The following is a 22,254-nucleotide window of genomic DNA, read 5'->3' as shown; positions in this document are numbered from 1 at the left end:
TAATTAAAAACTGAAATTAAAACAAAACATAAATGTATATATATATATATATTTTTTGTTATTCACCTCCTCAAGGCCGATAAAGCCACTACAGATGAGGAGGCTACTTAATAGTGATTATAACTCTCTCTCAACTCTATAACTCCAAAACACGAACCTTGACGAACAAGGCCGCTGCGCGGAGAAACAAGTTGAGCGCGGTACTACCAGGGACGTGGTGGGGATCGAACTCGGAACCTCTCGCTTATGGAGCAAGCGCTTAGCCACTACACCGCTACCGCATATATATATATATATATATATATATATATATATATATATATATATATATATATATATATATATATATAATAGACAAATAAACGTTAAATAAAAAAAAGACAGCAAACTTCAAATAAATATATATATACACACACAAACACACACAAATATATATAGAAAAAAAAACTTAAAAAAAAGTCAGTGAACTTTAAATAACTCTCTCTCTCTCAATCTCTCTCTCTCTTTTATATATATCAGGGTATTTAACTCGTAAAGATAAAGAACTATCAGAAAATAAATTGCTAGATAAAACCACTTTTTACCACCAAAAGTATGGACAATAGCTTAATTTAAAATTTAATACCAAAACATTTTTCTTAAATGAATTAAAACGCAATACAATTACTATATAGTAATTGTATTGCGTATTAATTCATTTAAAAAAATATTTTGGGGTTAAATTTTAAATTAAGTTAATTCATTTTATTTTGTCAACATTGCGATCGTTAAAAACTGTTTATGGGTTCATAATTTTTCTTATGGTAAAAATATCATAATACGTCTTAAAATATCTACTTTGTTTTCAGAGCAATATTATTATTATGCAAAATACTAATATAATTGCGCTCAAAGTTGAAGACTTAAAATCTAGGGATTAATAAAATTTAATTTGTGCAAACATAAATATTGTAAATGATTGTGGAATTTCTTTAAAATGTAGAAAAAATTAAAATTTGCCAAAAGGCCCATATTTAAATAAAAGAGTGAAAAGCCCATGCGGGAATCCCGCATAACCTCTGGGGCCACCACGCCTCTGTCAAAGCTTAATTTTCAAAGTAGAACCATTTTAGTACGACAAAATAGAAACTAAAAAAAAATAAACAGTTCAAATAATACAATATTTGTATATTCATTTGCAAGTCATTATATACTATATTGAATCTACATAAAGTATCTACAAGAAGCTACCAATAAGAAAAATTATATTTTCAAAATCAATTACAAGTCATTAATCAAAATTAAGTAAAAGTTAAAAATAATCCTTGTATTGTCTTTTATGCTGGAAGAACTCATCACATACATTATTTATTTTTGATCCAAAGATAAAGAAGTGCAAATATGATAATAAGATATATTTATTTTTGAAATGTAAATACCGTTTTTAACTGCTGGTCTCAAATTAATTACCAGTAGTGTATATATATATTTATACACAAATTATTTATAATCAATTTGACTAAGTAATTTCTTTCAAGGCAACTTGGTTAGACAGCTTAAAAACAAGATTTAAGTCTAAAGGTCTTAAATGCATGTTTCTTCAGTACAAGAGCATAAAAAATTTGGTACAATGTTAAAAAGAAAGGAATTTTATATTGAATGTGTAGTAACTCCAAAACAGAAGCAGTCAGAGGTCGGTATCTTAGAGATCAGTTATTCAAATTCTGTATTATTTAATATATGGTTTCCAAAAAACTAAAAAGCAATATTGTTGCTTTAAACTTTATTAAATTTTGTTTAAGATGCAAACAAAGGCTATGAAGGATTTGCTAAGCTACATTGCACACAAAGAAACCATTTCAAATGAGTTAAAAAAAAGTCTTCCTGATATGTCAAAGATAAGAGATCAAATGGCAAAAACTTTTGTGCATAGCAGGAGAATAATACTTAATTCTACCACAACACAAATACTAGAAAAGTACCCAGCATTAAAGATTGCTACAGAGGTGTGTTTTAACTTAAATTTATAAATCGATGGAGTAAGAATAACTCATAGTTGATAAATTTAATAAATTATGATTTGTAGTTATTAGAGGAGGTAAACTGGAAATGAAGAAACCAATAAAATAAACCAGTTCTTTACAGCTGAAAGATCTATAAAAGTACTGGAGATGGCCAAGTTGGGGAACAGAAATGCCAAATATAATGACCTAAAAAAAAAAGTGGCTGCCATAGGATCTATGGCAGCCACTTTTTTGAGTCGAATGTCAATAGTCGAATGTCAATATAGAAGGTTTATAATATGTCTCTTTATTTTTAATTTATTTTATGTTTATTTATTTAAAAAAGTTTATACATATTTTTTGCACAACAAATAAGACCATCGATGTTGTGCTTGCCTGCCATGTTTGGTGAAAAAATTGAAAGATGGATCGGGATAAATAAGGACTCATACGTGTTTTGAAGCTACCATTCTTGATGAGACTTTTTAATTTTTAAAGTGTTTTTTGTTTACTTTTGTCAATATAAATGTAATTTTTATATTGACAATTTTGATTTTTTAAGAAATCAACTCTAAGCACACTAACAAGAATTACTTGTTCAAATCAAGCCAATATTCTGCATGTTAAAGATGTGTATACAGCAATCTACCTCAATGGTTTAATTACTTGTAACGTTGTATCCATCGATGAAGCAATAAAAGTCTTGATAGCATCTTATTGGGTTTTTGAAACAGCTTTACATCTGCGACTATAGAAACATTTCTAGCCAACTATAATTGTGGGCTTAGTGAGTACTGTGTCAGTCCACCGGTTCAGCGATTGCTGAACAAATTGTTGTAAACTTAAACTTGTAATCAAAGTAAAATAGCTTTTTTTAAATGTGTTGCTATCACTGTGTCGTTGCAAATTTTCAAATCTCAACAACAGCAAAAAAAATATGCAAAAAGTAAAAAGATGTAAAAAACTAAGTTTGCCTTTAAGGGTGGAAAAAAATACCTTATATATAGGGGTATAATAAAATACCTTAATAACATTCTACCTTAAATAGGAGTTTCAAATTTTTTTTTTACGATTAGATATTATAGAAATAGTTTGAGTCCTGAAAAGTAAACTTTCATTTCACATTAAAAGCCTGGTGACACTTAAGCATTATTTAAAATCTACTTTTGTTTGTTTTGTATGCTTAGTTGCATTTTTCTCTTTAACTTTTTTCAAATATGTCTTTAAAAGAAAAAATCAAAATAATGAAACAATATTAACATTATTAAATATACAAATTAACATTAATGTATATTGAAAAATTCAATATACATTATAATATAATGTAATATAATACATATAATATTTATAATATAATACATATAATATTGAAAAATTCAATATACATTAATGTTAATTTGTATAATTTTCATATGTTAATTTGTATAATTCACTTTGAATAAGTATTTAAATATTTTAGTTACATCCCATATTTTTAACAAAGTGAATGTCGTTTCTTTCAAAATAGTCTTAAGTATTGTGTATAATTTTTTTTTTTTAATTATAATTGAAAATGATAGAAAATAAACAAGAGCCACAACAAGTTGTAGTTGAAAGTGAGAATAATGTATTGTAGTGAGAAAGTATTAAGAAATAAAAAAAAGAAAAAAAACACATTTTATTATTGAGCAAGTCAAACCAGTATTACAATGATTTCTGCTATATTATTTAATCTGAGATTTCTGGTAATATTGCCCCAATTGCAACAATTACTGATATTTCTCTTGATGTTTTGACAAAGGTTACTGTTGCAATTACAATAGTTCTAGCATTTATCTTAAAAATGTAAGTTGCAGCAGGTCAACAGCATCTAAAAAGATTAAACAAACTGCTAAACAAATGGCAGTTACTGTTGATGATGTAAAACTCAGCATCCAAGCATCTCCCTACCCATGCATCATTCATTTTGATGGAAAAACACTTTTTAAATCCATAATGGAAAAAATATTGTTGTGGACAAAATAGACATATTGTTGTGGACAAAATAGACATTGTTGTTGACAAAATTTGATTATTTCTTAATGCATCAGACAGCAAATTGAGATCAACTAAGAAAATAAATAAGCAAGTATTAAGCAAGAAAAGAATCACAGATGGATTATATAGTATATGCTCTAAAATACAGTAGATAAATTGAATTTTAGTATTAATCAAAAAAAGATGTTAAAAAAAATAAAAAAATGTTTTTCTAAAATAATAAATAAAAATAAATGCCATTTTGAGGCGCCGAACAATGTGATAATATAAATGTCATATGAATGTAGAACTTGCATTCTTTGTTAAATGTGCGTTAATATTATTTTTTTTTGCAAAATCTTTTTTCTAGTTTTAATAACAATTATGAAAAAACCTGGATACACAATCTAAAAAAAAAATTTGGACCATTATGAGCACATTAAACTTTTTAAAATTTGAGACTTACATTGTGCTCAAAGCCAAACTATTTGGGAACTATTGAGGGCATTTTTTAGGGTATTTTGAAACTTGAGCACAAGATATCTGTATATATAAATCTGTAGATTTATATATACAGATATCTTATAGATAAATTACCAGTAATTTTCAAATAATTGATTAAATGATTAGTAAATTAAATGACCAGTGAACAATTTTTTTGCTACCATAAATGTCAATATTATGTTTTAAAAAAAAACTTTTATAGAACACCAGAAAAAGTTTAAAAACACAAAGGTTTTTTTCAAACTGATATATTTCAAAATCCACATAAATAAAAAGTTAAACATAACAAAACTAACTTGCGCTTTAGTTTTTCTTCTAAATTAATGATTGGTAGATCTAACCCAACAGCTAATACAAGAGCTATTGCCAAAGAAATTGTCCAAGTTCCACAAAATAGAAATACCTTTGCAAAAAAAGTTATCAAATAACAAATAAAAAAAAATCTGTTAAAAAAATCTTAGGAAATAAAATGACAATAAAAAATATAGGTATAATATTCTTACAAATAAAAACTGTAGTTAATGAGTAAACTTAGAAAAGTTGTAGTAAATGAGTAAATTAAAAAAACTGAAGTTAATGAGAAAACTTAAAAAATCATCAAAATCATTATCACAATAATTTAAAAGTTTTTTTTTAAATTTATCTAATTTTTTATTTAAATAATGAATGTTTCTGACAACTTATAAATAATGAATGTTTCTGACAACTTAATATAAGTAATTAATGTTTCTGACAACTTATCAACTATTATTTATCTTTCTGACTATATATTTTTCAACTTTAGTTATGAAATATATTAGGTTGTTTATGTAAAATATACTTTGCGTTTTATTTAAAAAAAAATATATTTAAAAGAAAAAAAATATATATATTTAAAAAAAATATATATATTTTTATAATTTTTTTTTAATTTTTGCATCAACTTTAAGTTACTAGAAACTTAATTTATTGAAACTTATTAGCTTCAATAATTTAAAATTACATTATGAAAGCAATAACACTGAGAAAAAATAACAAGCAATAACACTGAGAAAAAATAACAAGCAATAACACTGAGAAAAAATAACAAGCAATAACACTGAGAACAGCAAGAAAAAATAAGCAGCAGCATAAGCTATTTTTGCTTAATAAAAGAATTTTTACTTCCTTCAAATAAAATAGGTAACCTAGGCAATTCTTGGCAACGCCTCCGCTATGTTTCTTTTTTAGGAAAACTAGTTCATCAAACAATAAAATTACGAAAATTTTGTTAAATTAAATTAAAATTTAATTTAATTTTTAATAAAATTATATTTAATTTTAAATTTAATTAAAAATCTGGTACACAAAAAAAGAGATAAATAGTGCTGTATGTTAATTTTGGAAATTTATTTTCTTATCTCCACAAATTTTCATTTTTAAATCTCCATAAGTTCTCAATCTAAAATCTTAAAAAACTAAAGGAGATAATTTTGTTTTCTCCATTAAATAAAATTTAATAGTAACGGTAAACAAAATTTAGGTTCACATTCATACTTTTTTGTACAAATATTAAACAAATACTTTAAAATCTCTTTCCACTATGGAAACCGTTTAAGTTATTATTAAATGAAGCCTACCATTGTAGGCTTTATTTAAAAATTTACTTATTGAAAAACTTTTCTTCTGATTTCAAATTTTCTGAGTGAAACAATCATCCTATTTTAACACATCTTAGAGGTCAATGAAGTCCGAAATGTGCTGAGGCTAGAATCTTGGTAAAATATAATTTCCTGCTTGGACTCTTTCACAATTGGACATTTCTTTCATTTTGTTTGAAGTCATTCATATTTGTTTAAAGTCATTCATTATTTGTTTGAAGTTATTCATTAATTGTCTTGGAAGTGAGAAGTGAGAAGAAAATATGAAATTTTAATTGATTACAAACTACTCTTTGGTAGTGTTGAAGCCATACATTTTTCTATGACTTCTTCTTTGATTCTTTGATTAAAATATTTGCCTATGAAATATTATTATAAAAACTATAAATTATTATTACAAATAATTTAATAACTTATATTTATTAATTAATATTTATTAAAGTTTAATAATTTGTAATAATAATTTATAGTTTTAACTATAAACTATAAATTATAGTTTTAACTATAAATATTATTTGTGAAGCAAAATATTGTATTTATGCTTTTAAACCAATTTGATCTGAAACTGAAAATGTTATTTGATGTTTTTTTCTGGTTCTTCTTTTTCCTGGTGATAAGTTTAATAAGAATATTTCTTTTTTTTATTATCATTTTTTATTTTTTTATCAGATAGATATTTTATTTATGTTTACAAAGTTTCTATACAATTTCTATTAATATAATCTTTCCAAAAGCATCTTTAATTACAATTTACAAACCGTTACAACAGTTACAACAGTTAAAACCATTACAATTTGGGTAATTGTTTTGATTTAAGGAGCCCATTTCAAAACACTTTAAGTCTAAGTGAATTGATTTAGAGAAAACAGATTTAGAGAAAACTAAACCACACTTAGTTGCGCGTCAACTTTCTAGGACAAAAAAATATTTCAATAGGTGTAACATTTAAATTGATGATAAATTTCAGTATAAAGAATGTGGAAATAGAATTAACTGAAAATTTTAATTTTTGTGACTTAAAGAGTTTTGCAGATGGGCTACTTATATATTGAGAACAACAAGCAAATAAGATTTATTGAAAACAACAGGCAATAAGATTTATTAAAAACAGTTTGGACAATTATGAACAAAATAGATTTACAATGAATATTTTGATGACATTTTAGTAAACTTTTTTTTGATTTAAAAACATAAAGCACTGCAATAACAATGGAAGATTGTCAAAACTTTATACCATTGTAATACTTTCAATGTGAACTGGGTTATCAAGTGAATAATAGAAGAAGAGTAAAACAAGTGGATGAACAAGGTAAACTCCAAAAGTCAATCGAGAAATAGGAAGAAAGACATTCCATGACAGAAACCTGTTAACGAAACCTATAAAATAGAAAAGTGTAAATAAACTAAAATGCAGTTTTAAATACATACAGTAATAAATAATAATAATAATCAACATAATAACAAATAATAATAGTACAATAGAATATGTTCATAAATATTGTTATTTTTTTAATGTAAAAGTTGGAAAAAATACCTCCAAGATTGCAATGACAAGCATATATTACCCAGGATACTGCAACAGCCCATAAAAGTTTTGATAAAGCACTATAAATAATATTTGCAACTTCGCCAAACTTTCCATTATTGTTTTGAATCACTATGTAAGGACCATAAACCACAGCTAGACCAATACCAAATGCAACAATCCATGCAAAAGCTAGCTTAATCTAAATTTTTATATTTTTATATAATTTTTATATAAATATTTATATACTTTTTTATATAAATTTCTATATCTTATATACACTATTATTATTAAATTAAAAAAAAAAAGTAATTTCTAATAATTATTTATATCTTTTTAAAACTTTAATTTGATGAAACTGCATATTTATTGTCAATATTTAATGAAGCTACATATTTATTGTCAATATTTGAATTGTTTTGCATTTAAACACAATGGTCTATCAGTATATATATATATATATAAATATATATATATATATATATATATATATATATATATATCATTTTATGGCATTTCCATTTCTTTGTGTGACTTTTTTCTTCTTCTTTATTTTTATACTTAGAAGTTGAGGTTAAAAGCAGCGTAATGATTATTTTAAAGAATATGTTCTTTAAGATAATCATTCAGGGTTTTTTGTTATAATTTTGTATACAATTTTAAATATATTTTTTCCCCAAGGTATTTCTGGAAAGATTGAAATTCATTTGAAAATATGTTCTAAAAAGTTAGTCCTAACATTTAAAGAAAAAAAGAAAACAGATTAATTATATCAATTTTATGTCTTTAATGAACATTTTAAAGAATGTTCTAAAAAAATGCTCTAAATATTTTCTCCTTTTAAAAAAGAATTGCAGACAATATTGTTTACTCACACTACTTGTTCGGGAAGAAACTAGAAGTTTTTAAATTTTGAAATAATTTGCTAGAAACTCTTTCATTTTGAAATAATTTGCTAGAAGCTCCTTCATTTTGTAAATTTTTCCTAAGTTTTTCCTGAATTTCTCAATTAGTAGATAACTAATCATAATTAAATTAGATAAATGACTAATAATGTGTCATGTGTCAATCACTATTTGATGATCAGTGATCATCAAACAGCGATCTGCCATCATGTGCTTGTCCCAACATCTTTGGTAACAATCTCATCTGTCTGACGATCTTGGTGGAAATGTCAGTTCTTCACTTTTTCATATTTTTAAGATTTTAAAGAAACAAATCACAAGAAACAAGAAGTAGAATTTATAAAATCCAACAAAAAAAGTGAATAAAATAAAAAATGTGAATAAAATAAAAAATGTGAATAAAACAAAAAATGTGAATAAAACAAAAACCTTTAAAGAATTAAACAATAAAATCTACTTTTTTATTTTTCAGAAAGTTTTTTTACAACAACTTCAAACAATAAGCAAGCAGTTCTTTCTATCTACTGTTTCTCCTCCTTCATTGCTTTCTCTTCCTCTGATTTATTTATTTCCATTGTTTTAACAAAATATTCATTATTTGTAAGATAGCAAACTTATGTCCCAACAAAAACTACTTCATCTTTTTTTCCAATGACAAACTGAGCAAGTCTGTAACTACTGAAAGCAAACACTATAAGTTTTCAGTGAACAAATTCATTAAAGTTTAGGTTGAAGTGGTAAAAAAACTATTATTTTTTCTGCTAACAACTCATTCACAATATTTGGCATACCCACTGCCAGAGTGTTGTGGGTGAGCCATTTTTTTTGGATCCAGTATCATTTCTAACCCAACTGTCCCACATGCAAAGATTTGCATGTGGGACAGTTGGGTTAGAAATGAAACTTTCTACTAACCAAGAAGAAAAGTAAAATATATTTAGATCTACACAAAGTTGTGTTTCAAGTATTTATTTGAGTTAAGCACCATTTTTAAGTCATAGTAAGTCTCTTGCAAATAAACAGAATGACCAGTTGAAACGCAACCTAAGATATTACCATGGATTATATAAAAAATAACCAACTGTAATAAGACACCAGAAATACCATGACAGAAAACAAATAAATTTACTTCTGAAATAAAGTTAACAAATATTTCTTCACTTTTTTAAAGTAGAAAATTCTTAAAATGCGGTAAAATTTTATTTTCCTTTAATCAAAAGATTAATAGTTCTGCTTCATGCTTAAAAGATTGCAAACTGTGTACTAAATCATTCAGTTCTGATTAAAATCATTTAAAATGCTTAGATTTAGAGGAAAAGTCTTCCAAATCTTTAATTCAAATCTTTAGCCCAAATCTTTACTTTTTCAGTTTCTGTATCAAACATGTTTTGTATATCTTCTAACAAAAAGACCTTGAAAAAATTTTAAGTAGTTTTTAGTAGTAGCTATTTATTTAGAACAAACATAAAAAGTTTTTATTATTGCAAGTTATTGATGTAAAAAGGTGCTGTCAGGCAATCAATACAGTTTTAGATCCTCTTGCTCTATCTATGGCTGACTTGGTAACTGCTGTGACTGAAAGATTTAATCTTGCATTAGACAGGGGTGGCAAGGCTAGGGCTGTTGCTCTAGACATGTCTAAAGCTTTTGACAAAGTTTGGAACACTGGTCTTCTCCATAAGCTTGCTTCATATGGTGTATATGGGAAAGTTTTTGAAATTACCAAATCATTTCTTTCTAACCGCTTTATTAAAGTCATCCTTGAAGGCCAACACTCTGCTGGGGCTCCTCAATGTTCTATCTTTGGTCCTGTTTTGTTTCTTACCCACATTAATAATCTTCCTGACAACCTTACATCTAAAGTGGATCTATTTGCTAATGACTCAACTAAGTACTCCTGTCTTGACAAAAAAGTCTTCTCTTTTTGATTGCTTTAAAGAGGAAGCCAATCTTGAATCTGATCTCACTTCTGTAACAGATTGGGGTTTGCAGTGGCTTGTGAATTTTAACTCCAACAAAACTCATTTAAAACTTATTTACTGCAAAGAACTATTGTAATATTGTCAACATTTCTATATTAATGAATGGCAACACTCTCACTTAGTCCTCTTCTTTATGCCTTCTTGGATTATTAATTACCGTTCACTACTGACCTCTCATGGAAACCATATATACAATCAATTATTAAGTTAGCATCTGCTAAGGTTGCTTCTCTTTACCGTGCCTGCCATTTTCTTACTTCTGATTCCATTTTCTACCACTACAAATCTCTTATTCGTCCCTGTATGGAATACTGTTATCATATTTAGGCTGGTTTTTCTCTTTCTCTTCTTGACAAGGTCAAAAAATGAATTGTAAACTTAGTTGGAATCACTCTATCTAGCTATCATCTCTCATTCCATCAACCAAAACATATTCTCGTTTGACTTATCATTCAGAGAATCCTCATTCTTTTTCATGTATCTGCATGCTCTTTAAAACTTTTATTTGCCTAGCTTTTTTCCCAGCACTTCAATCTTTTGGAACTCTCTCCCGTCTTCATGAATTCCTGACACATACAACCTATAACTTTTCAAGTCTTCTGTCAACCTTGGTCTTTAACTCTTTTCTTTGTTTTCAACAGTGCAAATATAAAAATAGTCTGGGAGTGAATCTGAATTAAAAAAAAAAAGGAGGAGAGAAGGGGGAGGAGGGAGGAGAGAAGAGGAGAGGGAGGAGAGAGGAAAGGGGGAGGAGGGAGGAGAGAAGGGGGAGGGGGAGGAGAGAACAAAAAATAGCGGTTGATAATGCAATTTACTGATTCTTTTCAAATCTTGGAAACTACTAAAGGTAAATTTTTTCTTTATCTATTAGTCCAATACTAATATAAAGTTTTAGGAACTTTTTTGTCATGGTCACCAAGGTTGAAATACAATTTAAATAATGTTTACAATATTTAGCTTTTGTCAGACTAATCAATTATTCAAAAAAAAATTGGAAATTTTTATAGAAATTCTAATTAGGCATCTTAGTTATTACATATATTAGTACATAAAAATAAAATAATGAAATTTTTTATTTTAAATTTATGAAAAGGAAGATGTCTAAATTTTCTACTGGATGCAGAAGTTCTGATAAATTTTAAAGACCTTTTAAAAAATGGAAAATGTGATATAATCAAAATTAGTAGCTAAAAATCCAAAATCGAGTAAAAAATATTTTAAATTGTAAAAATTTTTTTTTCTTAGGCAGATATGATTATTGCAGAATATATTGCTAGAATTGCAGAAAATTGAATTATTGAGAATATATAAGATATAATATATTGAGAATATATAAGAATTATTGCAGAAAATATTGCTAGAATATATTAAACTTATTTGAGTTACTCCAATTACAATTACTCATATGGTCATATTGCTTAATCATATGCTTTATGGTATAATTAGACTAAAGTCTGATTGGAGAAATAGACATCATGATTAAAAAAACAAAAAATCATATAACTCTTTTTAGGATTATAAGAAATAAATAATCTTTAATGTATTTTTAGGGATAAGATAAGAATGCAGTTTGAATAAATTTTATCCAAACGTCATTCTGGGTGTATGGTATAACTAAAAATTAAAAAAAGTTTACTGCCACTTTAAAGCTTACTTTGTTTTAAATTATCATTATTCAGATAAAGTTAATTTGTTAACCAAAAATTTTTTATTGATTTTTATGTACTAACAATATCAGTGTTAGAAAGAGAAAATGGGAATCGAAAAATTTAAGAAGTGAAAAATTTGCTCTCAGATTTATGAGTTTAAAGGCAGAGGTTTTGAAAAAAAAAATCAAACTGTTTCTAGATTTATTTAAACAAAAAATAGACACCAATAAGTGTTGATGAATATACATGAATATTTTATTTCAATATAAATATTTCACTATTATATTATTATGTATTAAAAACAAATTATGCTACAACTATTTGAATTAAATATTTAAAACTTTAAAAGTATGCTATTTGAATTTAAAACTATGTTATTTAACAAAAGAAATAAAAAATTAAATTATTTATTATTTTTATTAGATTATTATTTATTACTCTTTATTTCTGAAACACAAACCTTGGTGAACAAGGCCACTGCGCTAAGAAACAAGTTGAGCGTGGTACTACCAGGGACATGGTGAGGATCAAACTTGGTCTCTTAATTGAGTAAAAGCTGGAGACAGTGTCTCAAAAACACTCAATTAGAATTGAAACTTTTTTTTTTACCAGCCTTGCACCTCTACTTCATCTAATAGGCTGACAGATGTCAGATGGCCTGTGATTTTATTAACAGCTTTAAAACACAAGAGTATTAACATGTTTTACATGGATGGTATCTCTGTTAGTACTTTTGGCATGAATTTAGAAGTTGGCATAAAGAGTCTTTTATTACAACCTGGGGTTGATTAGCAGGAATTAGGCAACTGCAAAGGTACTTGCTTGAGGTGTCAGAAACTACCAATGTCTCTAGTTATTAAAAACACACAAAAATTACCTGAAAAAATTAATTAAAAAAACTTATTATTACTATCGAATTGTTTAAATTTTATCCTTCACAAATATTTGTGGTTTTTGAAATAATTTTCTATCAGTTAAATCTTTCACAAAATTCACCAAATCTACTTGGTTGGAATTCTTTTCTTTCTTAATGTTTTTCTGACACATACTAACTTAAGTTTTTAAAGTTATCCGCCAATCAACTAGCCAATTGCTTTCTTTTTATTTAGCTCTATTCTTAGATCCCAATTTGAATCAGTTCCAACGTAGTTATTGGTTGCTTGCAGCTTTTTAATGAGTGAATTTGTACACAAGAAAGTATAAACTAAGTATTGCATTAGCAGACGTGTCATCAGTAGATGTGTCATCAGTAGACATGTCATTGGTAGACATGCAGTAATAAAATTTTCATCTTGCAATCAAGAGGTTTGAGGTTCAAATACACCCTATCTCTGGGAGTACTTAAACTGATTGGCAACAAATTAACCTTAATTGAAATTTTATCCGATATATTTTTATCCTTGTTTAACAAAGTTTGTAAGTCGAAGTTTAGGTTAGACAGAGAGCTACAAATAAAACTAAAAAATTAACATTCTTAAGGGTTAATAATAGCCTCCTTAACTGTAATGGCACCCTTTTGGAGAGGTGAACTTAATAAAAAAAAAGTAACTTAATAAAATAAAAAGTATATAAGGACTTAGAAACACAAAGGTATGAACTAAGCAACTTATAAACATAAAACATGTAGGTACAAAAAAAACAAGGTATAAGTTACAAATGCGGAATCATATAAGTCCTTTTTGGCACTAAACAACTTTTCTAAACAACTTTAATCATAAATAAATAAAGTACAAAAACATTTTCTGTAACAAAAATACCCCATTGTATTTAATAATCTTTATATCTCTTGAAATAATGTGTCCCAGCAGCAAACCAACCAAATACGGTGTAAATCTTGTGTAAGGCTTTAAATAGATGTAGTCATTGAATATATTCCCTTTATGTCTAAAATGATTGTTTTAAATAACTTTTAACATTTAAGAGATTAAATAAAATTACCACAAAAAAAAAAAGCAAAAAAAAAAACAACAAAAATACAACAACAACAAAAAAATTCAAAATGCTAATAGCTAAAATTAATGATGATAATAGATTGGCTGAACTAATTATGGTATATATAAAATATAACATCAAATTCAAACATACACATGATCATTAAGAGAAGGTATTTGTGGGATATGATAGTAAGCTGTTAAAGAAATTGTGATAATCATGCAAGAAAGTATACCAAAACCACCAGTTAATGCACCAATTCGTTTATATCTTGAAAATAGAAAAACAAAAAAATAACATTCTTTAATCTACTGTATGTATGTATGTATGTATGTATGTATGCATGTATGTATGTATGTATGTAAGTATGTATGTATGTATGTATGTATGTATGTATGTATGTATGTATGTATGTATGTATGTATGTATGTATGTATGTATGTATGTATGTATGTATGTATGTATGTATGTACGTATGTATGTTTAATTAACAACAAAAACAACAATATATTTTCCAGATAAATTAATATTTTGGTTACAAAATAGAAAGCAATATTTACACTCTTATGTTATAAAAATACAATAATCAAATATCAAAATACAAATATTGTAAATATAAAGTTCAAAATATACAAAATAAATGAAAATGTAGTTGCATACAACTCTGAGACATGGTTAAAATTAATATCAAACACAACAATATTATAACGTTAACGTAAAAAATAATCAGAGAAATATATCTATATAGTCTTCCAATTAAAATAATATTATATTCCAATTGAAAAGTATAATAAATAAAACTGAATCTGCTAATTTTTAGCAGTGTGATAAGATGTTTTAGTATATATTTAATTACCACATTTCAAAATGATATTTGTGTATAAATATGATAAAAACAAAATTTCCATAAAATTGATAAAAAGATCTTCATGTCTTGCATGGTTAAAACAAGGTGAGTGACCATGAACATGTAAAAACAAATTTAGCAAAACAACTTTTTTCAAAAAGGAAAAAACAATTATTAGATATGCATAAAGAAAAAAGCAACTTAATTGCAGCTGCAACTTAATTGCAACTTAATTGCACTTTAATTGCAACCTAACTTTAATTCCAACCAATTTAAACCAAACTTTAATTCCAACCGTTGCGAGTCAAGCTATTTGTCAGTTGATGTAGCAGCACTTTGTTGCAAGTCAGGCTATAAGATAGTTGATGTAGCAATACTCCGTGCATGATTTACAGTAAAAAAAAAAATAATAAAAATATTGTTTATATTGATAAAAAACATTCAGAATGTTTTTAAAAATATTCTGGTCAATTAAATTTGCGTTTTTGCGGTTTTTTTAAAAAACGATTAATTTGTAATTAAATTAATGGTTTTAACTATGGAAGAAAAAAAATGATTCTTACGCCAACACATATGTCACTTTTAATTACTTTTGATTTTCGTCCAACATTTGCGTGTTGCAAATGTTGGACGAAAATCAAAAGTAATTAAAAGTGACATACGTGTTGGCGTAAGAATCATTTTTTTTCTTCCATACTTCCCAAATGCAACAATCTATAGATCTATATATATAAATATACAAATAAATCTAGTTCTCAAAAAATTGATACCAAAAATCTTGTTATTTTACCATGGGTCCCAAAATTAGGCCTTGTTCTAAGAAGAGAGTTTCGTAAAGTCGGTGTTAAAACAGTCTTCCGTTTTGGTAATCCCTTGATCAATATACTCTGCCGAAACAAGTCTAAACTGCCTCCGAACAGTCATCCAGGAGTGTACCAACTTAATTGCACATGTGGTTCATGTTATATTGGTGAAACAAGAAAAAAGATTTCTACACGAATTCAAGAACATAAAAATAATGTTACAAAAGCCAACTGGGAAACATCTGGAATAGTAGAACATTCACAACATTGTAATGGTAAAATAAACTGGGAAAACCCTAAAATGCTTTCTGTTATTTCAAACAACTACACAAGAAAGACCATTGAGGCCATTGAAATACAACGTGTACAATGTTCAAAACCTAAAGGAAACGTTTTAAATCGTTTCCATTGTGTATTGAATACTTTTGTGTTGTTTAATAAGTAGATCTAAAAACTTCTGCGCATTTTCTTCTACCTGGAACCTTGAATGAATATCATTGAAATATCTTTTAAATGATTTCACATGGATGTTATTGTTAAGCACCAATGAAAAAGCAAAGATTAATAATATTAATTATAATTATAATTAATAATAATAATAATAATAACAATAATACTATTAATAATAATAATAATAATAATAATAACAGTAATAACAATATTTATGATGATGTATAACAATTTTGAATTTAAAAAGTGTTAGCTTACCATTCATTAAAGTAGATACAAAAATTTCGGCTCATATAGTGAGAGCCATTATCAAACTGAAAAAACCTGAACGGTTTTTTCAGTTTGATAATGGCTCTCACTATATGAGCTGAAATATTACGTGAAAAAAGAAATAAATAGTATGATACCGTATATGATGTTTTAATGCTTATAATATATATATATATATATATATATATATATATATATATATATATATATATATATATATATATATATATAAATTATTTCAGTGTATTCTACAAATAGAGTGCTCAATGTTCTTAAAGAACTGAGTAATAATAAATTAGTAAAAACACTTATCTAACTTTTATCTTCAACATAATGTTTCTCCATCAGTAGAACATTGAGCACTATATTTGTAAAATACACTATCATAATTTACATATATATATATATATATATATATATATATATATATATATATGTATATATATATATATATATATATATATATATATATATATATATAGCTCTCTATTTCAGTATGGTATCATATTGCTCATCTAAATGTGCTGCTTTATTTATATACATATAGATTAAAACACATAAAAATAAAATGTGAAATCAAAAAATCAAATAAATAAAGAAGTGCACCTCAGCATCAAGTAGAGAAAAATCGGACTAATAAAATAAAACTGCATGTCATTTGATAAATACCATGACCATTCTAAACACTTAAAAAAAAAAAAAAAAAAAAAGATTTATTTTCAATATTATAATTTTGGAAACATGTTAAGTACAAAAATTGTAACATATTAATAAACCTTAAAAAAAAAAAACCCAATTTGAAAAACTTTTTATTACCATTTTTTGAACTTTTGGATAAAAATTATTTATGTAAAGTAGATTGGTCCACCAATACTTTTGACACATTGCAATCTTCTCTTTAAATTTAAATGTTACAGGACCATTTATTAAAATGGGCAATAAACTTGAATAAATGAAAATAACTAGTATGTAGGTTGGAGTAACCCTAAAAACAACACATTTGAAACCCTAAAAATAACACAGTAAAAAACAAGTATAAAAATGTTTATATATATAAATATATATATATATATATATATATATATATATATATATATATATATACATTATCAATATGTATATTTATATATATATATATATTTATATATTTATATAAAATATATATATATATATACATTTATATATATATATATATACATATATATATATATATATATATATATATATATATATATATATATATATATATATATATATATATATATATATATATATATATATATATATATACATATATATATATATAATGACATTTGAACTTTATAAAAGTTTAGGAAACTTTCAGGGTACAAAAGAAACAAACAAGGAAGGAACAAGGAGCTTCAAGAGAAAAAAATGTTTGTAACACTTTTTACATCTTTATTTCTTAATTATTCAGAAATAATGAAAAAACATCAACTTTACAAATGTATTAAAAAAAAAAAAGATGTATAAATATTTAAAACAAACCTGAAAAGTCTATGTAAATAAAATAATAGCAGATTAATCTCTCCTTTTTTATCCATTTTTTTTATCGACACATATGCAACTAAAAACCCACTAGAAAAAGGTGAATAAATCAATCCAACACACAAAAAATTACAGTAAATTAAAAGTAAACTTAATACTTGAAAATTTAAACAGAAAAAATCGTAAACTGCTAAAAAGATTGCATGTAAACTTATGGTTGCAATGTAAACACTAACATGTTATAACCAGTAACAAGGAGTTACATATAAACTCTATCATGGTTACTAGTAACAAATTGTTTAATCCAAACTCTAACATGTTATAACCAGTAAAAAGGTGTTACATTTAAACTCTGCCAAGTTTTAAATAGTAACAAGGTGTTACATGTAAGAATTATTGTAGACATGTAGAATTATTAAACTAATCACAACTTTCACCTGTTGCTTTAAAATGCATCAATTTCATACAATTCATGCATACATTACATACAGCTATGTCTTTTATCCTTTTATGCCTTTTACTACTTCCGTTAGTAGAAATTGTGCAAACTATAAAAAGATTACCTCATTAAAAAAAAGGTGTCAGCAGAAACATAAGCATTAGATATTGCTTGAAATGAGAAAGTATTAATTAAGTTTACTAAAGAAGCATGTAAGTTATCTAAAAAAAAAAAGGATTTTTTATTGACAATTTATAACAAAAAAAGTCTATTGCTGTTAATAAAACAAAGTCACATAAAATCCTACTAACCTGTGCTTACATTATGAAGAAAGTAATAACAATGACCCAAAACAACCCAAGACATGCTGATTACTCTGATACCATTAATAGAACGAACAGAGTTCTTAGGCATAGTAACAGATAAAATTCGCGGAATGTTTTTTAGAATGGAAAAACACATAACAATTTCTATTAAACGATTGCCTATAACAAAAATCAAATATAAAAAATAAATCTGTAATAAAAAAGTATAAGATGAAATAAAAATTACTAAACTATGACAATTAATTAGTTACATGTCAAAACAACCTATTTTTTTTTTTTAATACAACCTTTTGTTCTTGGATTTTCTTAATATTTTAACCAAAGTTAGTACGTTATAAAATATGATTTATCCCAAAATTGTAAGGTCTAACTTTCAGTGGTTCTTAAGTTATAATTTTAGCTTATATTATTGTTTTGATCAATTTCCACCATTTTTAAATTTACATTTTTACCTTAAAAACCAAGTCTTTAAAAGATAAAAAAGTAACTTAGTTAATCTTCAGGTGAGGAGTATAAATACATAAACAAAAAACTCAGATTTTAATTACTCATATTATAATTAAAAAGTACCAAGAAATCAATTACAAATATTAAAATAATGGGTACCTGCCCCAGCAAAATGTTGGGGTGTGCATTAAACTTTTTTAACTTAAAATTTTAAACTAGATTAGTATGTGTTTGAATAATCTCATGAAAAAAAATCTGCAAAATATGTGGTTTTGTAAATTTTTTAATTTTGTACTAAAAATATATTATTTATAAATGTATAAGATTACTACATCTGTCCAACATCTTTCAAGATCATCTGTATTTTTTTTTACTCAAACAAAATCTGTCCAATATCATCTGGAAAATCAATGACCCATAACAACATGAAATTCAATGATCCCTAGCAACATCTTTAAAAAGATGTAACTTCATCTAGTAATTTTTTTCCAAGTCCAATAACTTCTGTAAGAATTTCCTCCAGACGTAATTACATCTGAAAAAAACCATATATGAAACTACTTCTGGTTAAAATAATGCATTATTATTTAATAAATTTTTCCAGATGTAACTACATCTGAAAAAAAACAACCATATATGTAACTATATCTGGTTAAAATAATGCATTATAATTTTATAATTTCATATAATCCTGTAGTTCTATTTAATATAATTGAAAAGATGTAACTACATCTGTAAAATTCACAGATGTAATAATACAGATGTAGTTATTCTTAACATAATTAAAAAGATGTAACTACGCCTGTAAATTTTCCAGATATAGTTGTACAGATGCTGTTATACTTAAATAAATGAAAAGATGTAACTACATCTGTATATTTCCAGATGTAGTTACACAGATGTTGTTATACTTAGATAAATGAAATTTCAGATGTTGTTGGACAGATGTTTTATAACTCAGTGTATTTACAGATGTTATTGGACAGATGTAAATATACATCATTATATTTACTGATGATGTTGGACAGATGTTATTAGACATAGCGAAAACTGATGTTAGCCTGACCCTTTATAAACTTTTTTTTTTAAACATAAACAATATTTGTTTTGAAAAAATGTTTAGAAAAAAACAAAACATATTTTATTTTGAGTTTATGAATTTTTTTAAACTTTGTTGCTTTTTTAATTAATTTTTTAAATTAAAATTTAAATGTTTAAGCAACATTTCTTGTAGTACATAAATTTATATCAGACATAAAAATCAGACATAAAATGTCTGATTTTTACGCCTGATGATGGTCTATACAAATTAGACCGAAATATCACAAAAAAGAAAAATTAGTTAGTATAATGCTGTTTTTGATGTGTTATAACTTATTATAAATCAAAATTTATTTTTTTTTATATTATTTTTTTAATTTAATTATGTCAATAATAAAACTAATATGAGAAAGTTAAACAAATAAAATTTATTGGTTAATTTTCCATAAAATGAACATGGTCAGCATTTTTCTATATTTTGTTTAAGCAAATCTTATTGGAAACCAAATTGAGTCTGGTCACCAAAATAGAGTTATGAGAAATAAAAAATAACAGATAAATGCACATGTAATTGTTTATGTTTCCCTGTCTGATTTTTTCAATTATTAAAGTTTAATTGCCATATAATTATTTTGTCTGAGAATTATATCAATCAAAGTTTAATTGCTATATACTTATTAATCCTATATAAATTATGAATTAAGACTTGGGCATTTGCAAATTACTATAATTAGTTTTAAATAAAAGTTTATGTTATTTTTATGTATAATGCAAATGTAATATTTCATTCTGTATGAAAATGTATTCATGTGATATTGGTAGAATTTTGTAGTCAGAATGCCATAAAACTTCAAATTATAGAAATAAAGAGATTTTTTTACTGCATGACACTGATACAACAACAGCAACAACAACAACAACAACAACAACAAGATATTCTCCTTTTTAAATCATACAATAATATTATAATAATAATAAATATGAAAAAATTAATAATAATAATAATAATAAAAAAAAATCATAATTCCATTGATTGTAGTGAGTAAAAATAATTCTTTAATAAAAAAAAATATATATATGTATATATAAAAATAATAATAATATAAAATAATCTAATAATGAGTAAATTAATTATAAGTATTTAATAATAATAACTAAATGATTGATAAGGATAGTGTCACTCAAACAGTATAATAAGTGTCAATACTCAACAAAATATTTTATGGAGATCTGAGTTGCGTGCTTGTGAAGAATTATTCAGCATTTGTAATCAGCATTTTCATTACTTCAGAAAAAGATTTGAAAGACAAATATTGTGATGTTTATAAATTGTATAAAAAAAAGTAAATTGTTAATTGTTAATATATATAGTTACTATCTGTAAAAGAATGCAACACTTATATCTTAAACATGCAAAAAACTTTTTATTTTTTAGGTAGGTTGACCATATCTATAATGTTAGCAAGACAGTTAGAGTCATTAGAAATAAAAGTTTTATTTGGGTGGAAATTATGTAGTAGCTGTAAGTCAAAAGCAGATGTACCTGAAGAATAACCCAGTGAAAATGAAGCAGATGAAGTATTAACAAAAGAAGATAAATCATTTAATCACATTAATTTATGCCTAGAAAGTTTAGAAGAATCTCCAAATCATTTACATAGTGTTGCTTTCAGAGTTGTTAGTCCTTGGCCTTGGCCTGGTCTTAAGGCCAAAAATTGAGGCCTTGGCCTTAGTCATGTCCTTGAAACTGTTGGCCTTGGCCTTGATTGTTTTGGCCTTGGCCTTATTGACTTCCAATTCTGTTGCATAACCTTGGTCTATTTTTACAAAATGTGGTTTTATTGTCACAGCACTTGCTACTTACAGTTTTCCTAATAATTGACCTTAACGTAAGGCAAAAATGTAAGTCTTTGGTCTTGAAATTGTTTGCATAGGCCTTGTTCTTGAAACTCTTAATCTTGGCCTTGACCTTGAAACTCTTGGCCTCGGCCTAGTCCTAGGCCTTATAACTTTTGGCCTTGACCTTGGG

At 25.7% G+C, this 22,254-nt stretch overlaps 1 protein-coding gene across 2 annotated transcripts in view; it reads right to left on the bottom strand.

Annotated features, from left to right (window-relative positions):
• LOC100208537 (nose resistant to fluoxetine protein 6) overlaps positions 1 to 22,254 on the bottom strand; it is a 40,177-nt gene that overhangs the window by 4,490 nt on the left and 13,433 nt on the right. The window contains exons 6-15 of one of the 2 annotated variants that reach the window (XM_065820511.1): positions 18,723 to 18,896; positions 18,536 to 18,632; positions 17,973 to 18,062; positions 17,280 to 17,448; positions 17,070 to 17,149; positions 14,247 to 14,363; positions 13,919 to 14,045; positions 7,635 to 7,827; positions 7,335 to 7,477; positions 4,778 to 4,884 (exon numbers count right to left, since the gene is read on the bottom strand). In XM_065820511.1, coding sequence (XP_065676583.1) covers positions 4,778 to 4,884; positions 7,335 to 7,477; positions 7,635 to 7,827; positions 13,919 to 14,045; positions 14,247 to 14,363; positions 17,070 to 17,149; positions 17,280 to 17,448; positions 17,973 to 18,062; positions 18,536 to 18,632; positions 18,723 to 18,896 — 1,297 coding nt within the window. The remainder of the gene's footprint in view (positions 1 to 4,777; positions 4,885 to 7,334; positions 7,478 to 7,634; positions 7,828 to 13,918; positions 14,046 to 14,246; positions 14,364 to 17,069; positions 17,150 to 17,279; positions 17,449 to 17,972; positions 18,063 to 18,535; positions 18,633 to 18,722; positions 18,897 to 22,254) is intronic. The other variant, XM_065820512.1, reaches the window with a different exon arrangement.

Source organism: Hydra vulgaris, chromosome 15 (genome assembly GCF_038396675.1).
Source record: "Hydra vulgaris chromosome 15, alternate assembly HydraT2T_AEP".
NCBI classification, from domain to species: domain Eukaryota; kingdom Metazoa; phylum Cnidaria; class Hydrozoa; order Anthoathecata; family Hydridae; genus Hydra; species Hydra vulgaris.
The sequence above is the reverse complement of the archived record's forward strand: the minus strand, read 5'-3'. Positions and strand labels throughout refer to the sequence as shown.